General features: G+C 36.9%; 1 protein-coding gene and 1 pseudogene across 1 annotated transcript; both read left to right on the top strand.

Moving 5' to 3' along the window:
* Positions 1-364: 364 nt before the first annotated feature.
* On the top strand, positions 365-1701 carry LOC107019584 (annotated as a pseudogene).
* A 1942-nt stretch (positions 1702-3643) lies between these two features.
* Positions 3644-4501, top strand: LOC114077186. The gene has a single exon (XM_027916863.1). It carries the CDS (start codon positions 3644-3646, stop codon positions 4499-4501), a length of 858 nt encoding a protein of 285 aa, XP_027772664.1.
* Positions 4502-6428: the final 1927 nt, after the last annotated feature.

The following is a 6428-nucleotide window of genomic DNA, read 5'->3' as shown; positions in this document are numbered from 1 at the left end:
AAAACTCTTTTTCTTTCAAACAATAAAAATCAAAAAAAAAATATTGAGAGAAAAAAAAAAGGGGCGTGACAGATGGCGACTCCACTGGGGATTAACTAGAATTCGAGCTTTAAATATTAATTTATGTATGACTATGACTTATTTGTTTACATTTTTGGATATTGTATTTATCGTCTTAATGTGCTAATTGTATATTTATTTTTATTTTAATATTATGTGAACGGTATATAAATTGTTTTCTTGCACACAACTATGAGTATCATTAATATAAGTATGGGAATTGCAACTGCGCACCCCAACTTTGTAAAGATAGCCAGTGGATCTTCGGTCCATGGTGAAGGATATTTAGTCACACCATTTTAGGATGGGGAGCACCCATGTACAAAGCCGGAAAGCGCTGCTACCGGTACGTTGCTACTCTCTAACTCGAGTTGTCCGCTCGTTTTACAGTCAGTCTAGATATCTTACCTTAGTAGAATTGAAACTTTCAGACATGATATCCTTACTAGGTTCCGATTTATTTGTATCATGTGCATGTAACTTAGCGAGATTTGGCATAGGGGCCCAATCTGACTAGGACGAATATTTTTTCGTGAGACCATCATGTGCATTTTTGTGCTACTTGTTGCATCATGTGAAGACTGTAACAAAATGTTAACCGGCTTTAGGATAATCGACTAAAGAGATAAATATCTATTTTCTACCCATTTTCAACCAATGATTCAAAATAAACAAATTAATACACATATATATACATACACACCTAATCCTCAATTTTATTTTCACTTTTATTAAAATAATACATAAATAATAAATATAATAATATTAATAATATATGTATACATGTCTTTTGAATTGTACATATACACATTCTTTTATTTTTCTTTCTCTTTTTTTTTTCAAAATTGTCTCTTTATCTGGTCATTCTTTTAAAAAACAACCTGAATCAATGATCACTTTAGACATTCCGAATCATTTTTATTTTTATTTTTTTAACTACTCCAATAAATAATTTTGAATTATAAAAATTTCACAATTATATTTGATTTTAAAATCTCGATTTTCTCTTTCTCAACCAGGTAATCATGAGATCTATGAGGTGTGATAAAAGACCAAGGGATGAACTGGTCGAAATCGTCAATGATCCCCAAAAGTTTATGATCACAGATAAAACCCCACAATTACTAATGGATTGGTGGAACGATATGCATGAATTTAGGCGGACTGAGATATTCAAACATCTTGGTTTCCTTACAGATAACATGAGATTTCGTCCTGACAGAGGTTTGATCGAGGCTTTGATTCCGTTTTGGGATTCCACAAATAATGTGTTTCGATTTAGTGATTTTGAGTTGACACCTACATTAGAAGAATTGGGTGGTTTCACAGGCTTAGGCCAGGATCTTTGAACTAAAACACTGATAGCCCCTAGGAGTGTCAGCAGAGGTAAATTTCTAGAACAGATGCACATCATCTATTCTCATAAGGAGTGTTTTGATAATGGGTTGGTTTCTTTGGAATTCTTGTACTCAAGATATGGAAAGAAGGAAGGATTTTCAAGCTATGGAAAACAACTTAAAAATGGAGAACACCTCCCTACTTGGGAAAAACATAGACAAGAAGCATTCATGGTAGCATTCTTGGGAGCTATGGTTTTTCCAAGGAAGGATAAAAAAATCGATATTCGTCTGTCAGGAATAGTCACTGTTATGATAAAGAAAAGAAAATACACTATATTGCCGATGATGTTGGCTGATATTTATCTTGCTTTGACTAAATGTAGAGAGGGGGGAGATTTTTTGAAGGTTGTAGCATTTTATTGCAAATGTGGTTTTTAGAGCACCTATATCGCCATCGTTTTGCGACAGATTTCAAATATGATTGGACGAATTATATTTTGAGCCACCCAGAAAGGATGAAAGAATTAGGAGACAAATTGCCAAAAGGTGTCAAAGCATGGAGACATTATATTCTTAAGTTGACGGCATCTAAAATTACATGGAACTATCATTGGTTTCCTGCTAGTGAGGTAATTGTTATGTCTTCCTATCGTCCATTCTTCGTTCTGACAGGCCTTCGCGGGTTCCAACCATACATACCCCTCCGAGTTCTACGCCAACTAGGACAAAAATATTTTTTACCTAAAGTCGAGGATACGCAGAATTTTGTGTGAGAAGTAGCATTAGAAGATAGAGATCGAGAATCAGAAGCTCAAAAGATTTGGGGTGGTAGTCAAACTTTAAGTTCGAAAGCTATGGTTGATGATCGTGTTGAAGGAGAAGTTGACCCCTTATACCTCCATTGGTTCTTTGATCAAGCCCCTCTCAAAATAATGCCCGATGGATCAGCGCGAGAAATCATAGATCGAAAAGAGGAAATTGAAGTAAGAATCAAGCAGGCCCGACTCGAGGTGGAAAGAAATTATAGGTCTACTTTAGATATCCTAAGCAATGACCTAAAAAATGTTAAAGAAGAGTTAGCTCGACGTGATGCAATATTCGAGGAAAGAGTTACATTGATTGAAAAAAGAGTTGAAAAGAAGCATCTGTCTACTATTCGAACCCTACATGAAGATTTGGGCATTGTCACAGGTGCTATGGAGCAAGAGGAGGAAGAATATAAGAAAGAAAAGAGCCTCTTAATACATGCGCAAGCTAGGTTACAAAATCAATTAAAAGCCTCTATGGGACGAGAAAGGGACATCGCAAACGGTTTCACATTGTACCAAGCAGAAGTGGCGACCGAAAGAAATCAATGGATGGAAGAGCGTGAAGAATTTCATAACCAAATTGAAGAGCTTCAAGCAATTGAAGAGCATCTGAGTGATGCAGTTGTCACTACTGAATAATGGTTGCAGAATTGTCACGAGAATAAGGAGGAGGCGAAAGGACAAGTGATTCAGTTGACAGAGAGCTTGAATGATGTTTATAGTGGTCATCTACATCGAAGTGATGAGATCCTGGGTCGAGAGGCGCGTGCATTAGCCCCACATCTGCCGAAAGCTTTGTTCAAGGTCTACTCTAGCCTAGCGGGCAATTGATGATCAAGAAATGTCGGATATTGATTTATTATTATTATTATTATTATTATTATTATTATTATTATTATTATTATTATTATTATTATTATTATTATTATTATTATTATTATTATTATTATTATTTTCCTCTTTTTAGTTCGTCAAATTTTGTTTTAATCTTAAGTACTTTGATGTTTTATTTTGGTCATTTTGATTTGAATGGTATTTTCAAGTTAAACAAATGTCGTATTTTTCTTTTGAAAGAAATTTATCCACATGAACTACGTAATGATCTGATTCATGTTCAAATATGATACGTAGGCAACCTTTAATTGGTTCAATAAAAATGCATTCAAATTATTCAAGAAAGTAAAGTAGGGGACCAAATGACATAAGCAAGTCATCCAAAGCCGGGATGAAACATAAAAGTCTTCCAAAACACATTATAGACATATGAAAATCTAGGTGCATAACATACAATGTGAATTTAATATCCTCAATATGTTGAATCCTAACACATGTTTTTTACTATATATGAGAATTTAAAGAGTTTAAAAGGTGGTTGGTTTTTGAGGGGAGATGACATCTCATCAATATAACACAAGATCAAAAGGTAAAGAAAAAATGACACGTAAAGACGGGACAGAGTCTAAAAACGAAGACGCACAAACCCAAATGGTTGCGCAAGAATCGGTACTTATAAAAGAGGTGAAAATGTTAAGACAACAGATGACCGAAATGTACGAAGCTTGGATGAATGGGAAAGCTCCTCCGCCTTCAATTCGAGAATATTTGAATTCGAATATGCCATTCCCCATCCAAGTCTCAACAAGTGACCCGGTTTATCCACCTGGGTTTGGACCCTACATTAACACATCTAATACTGCCGGAACTTCCTCAGTAAACCCGTTAAAACCATCAATGATGAACAATCCACTTTTCATGCCTATTGTCCAAACTAATACAATTCCTCAACCGACACTGGTACAAAAATCCAATAATGACCCTATACTCAAAGATCAATACAGCCAAGGTCATGCCCCTAAATTAACTTTCAATGTTCCTAACTCTTACCACCACCAATATAGTACTCCCTTTGAAGTTGAGAAAAACATTAAGAATAAGGAACATGAAGAAATTGCAAGGAAAATGAGGAGTTTGGAACAAAACATAAGGAATATGCAAGGTCTGGGAGGACACAAAAGTGTCTCATTTAAGGACTTATGCATGTTTCCAGATGTTCACTTGCCTCTAGGGTTCAAAACTCCAAAGTTTGATAAATATAATGGTCATGGCGATCCAGTGGCTCATTTGAGAAGATTCTGTAATAAGTTGAGAGGAGCCGGAGGAAAAGAAGAACTTCTTATGGCTTACTTTGGAGAGAGTTTATCGGGCGTAGCATCAGAATGGTTTATCGATCAGGACATTTGTTATTGGCACATTTGGGATGATATGGCACAAGATTTTTTCCAACAATTTTAATACAATATCGATATTATTCCCGATCGCAATTCCCTAGCTAATATGAAAAAAAAGCCATCAGAAAGTTTTAGGGAATATGCCATAAGATGGAGGGAGCAGGCGGCTAGATTCAAACCGACGATGAAAGACTATGAGTTAATTGATGTTTTTCTCCAGGCTCAAGAACCTGGATACTTTCATTATCTTCTCGCCGCAATGGACAAGCCTTTCACCGAAGCGATTAAGATCGGAGAACGGGTAGAGAATGGCATAAAGTCGGGTAAGATTGTGAGTCAAGCAGCCATTAGAGTTACCACACAAGCAATACAAAGTGGATCAGGTAATTTTACCAATCGAAAAAAGAAGAAGGAAGGGTCCATGACGGCATCTGGATCAAGAGGTGTTCAAATAGGCATGAACAATCCTTATGGTCAAGTCCAACAAGAACAATATAATTCTCCTCAGCATTATTACCCGTCCCAATATGCAGTTCTCAATACTCAGGCATATGTCCGACCTCCTTCGCGCCAACAGTGGCGGGGGCCTGCCCCACAAGTTTCTCGCCCACAACAACAAAATTTCCAGGCGCCATATAATCCACGTCCTCGGACAAACTATACGAGAGAACAAGGTCAAAAAGAAAATTTTACCCGAATTGGAGAATCATATACGAGTTTGTTACGGAAATTGATACAATTGAGACTGGTTGAACCTGTCAATCCATACGTTGTCAATCCAAATGCAAGAGGTTTTGATCCGACTGTTATATGCGAGTATCACGCCAACGCTCCAGGTCATAGCACGGAGAATTATTGGACCCTAAAAAGAGTCATTGAGAAGTTAATTGAGGATAAGGTAATCGAGGTACGCAATGAGGAAGCACCGAATGTTACCAATAACCCACTCCCTGCTCATAATAATGAGCGTGTTGTGGGGATGGTTGGCATTTTTAAAGATTATGAGCAAACAAGTAGAACAAAAGTGGAAAGAAAGGTTTCAAAAGAAGAGTCTAGTATGGTTTTAGAACCCATACAAAGGGCACCGATAATTGTTAAAGGTGCGCGTTCGAATTATGGGAACTCGAGAAAGCTAGTGTTGTATGTCCCTGAATCTATAAAAAGAGAAGACGTTGAATGGTCCAAAATGCTACATTCCTGGTAAATTTTCAACGTTTGATCAAAATCAAGAAAGTATAAAAGATCCAGTTGTGATACAAATTGCGGCACAACTTCCGATCACAAACACCAAGGCCGTTCGGTGGAACTACAACAAAGTCGTCGTTACTCACAAGGGAAAGGAGATTGTCAAAGAAACAAATGAAACAAGAGGCTTAACTCGTTCCGGAAGATGTTATGCTCCGGAAGAATTAAAGAGGGACAAACAAATCAAAGAAAATCAGTTGCCGATGAAAAAACCAGTCACTGAGGAAGATGCTGAAGAGTTTCTGAAAAAGGTGAAAGCTCAAGATTATTCTATTATAGATCAGTTGAGGAAAACGCCTGCTCAAATTTCTTTATTGTCATTACTCATACATTATAAAGAACATCGTGAAGTGTTGACCAGAATTTTGAATGAGGCACATATATCAGAAAATATTACAGTAGGTCACTTGGAAAAGATGGTCAATCAAATTTTTGAGGTAAATAGAATCACTTTCACTGATGATGAATTGCCCTTGGAAGGATCGGGACATAATAGGGCTCTACATTTAACCGTGAAATGTGAAGAACACTATGTGAAGAGAGTCATGGTCGATGGAGGATCAGGTGTAGACATATGCCCTCTTTCCACTCTACAAAGCTTGAAAATGAGCACTGATAGGATTCGTACTAACAATGTTTGTGTACGGGCATTTGATGGTGCAGAACGGCATACTCTTGGTGAAATATACTTAATTGTTACAATTGGAGCAGCGGAGTTTGGAATCACTTTCCAAGTTATGGACATG

The sequence above is a fragment of the Solanum pennellii genome, chromosome 5 (genome assembly GCF_001406875.1).
Source record: "Solanum pennellii chromosome 5, SPENNV200".
NCBI lineage: Eukaryota > Viridiplantae > Streptophyta > Magnoliopsida > Solanales > Solanaceae > Solanum > Solanum pennellii.
Note: the sequence above shows the minus strand (reverse complement) of the source record. Positions and strands in the feature narration are given on the sequence as shown.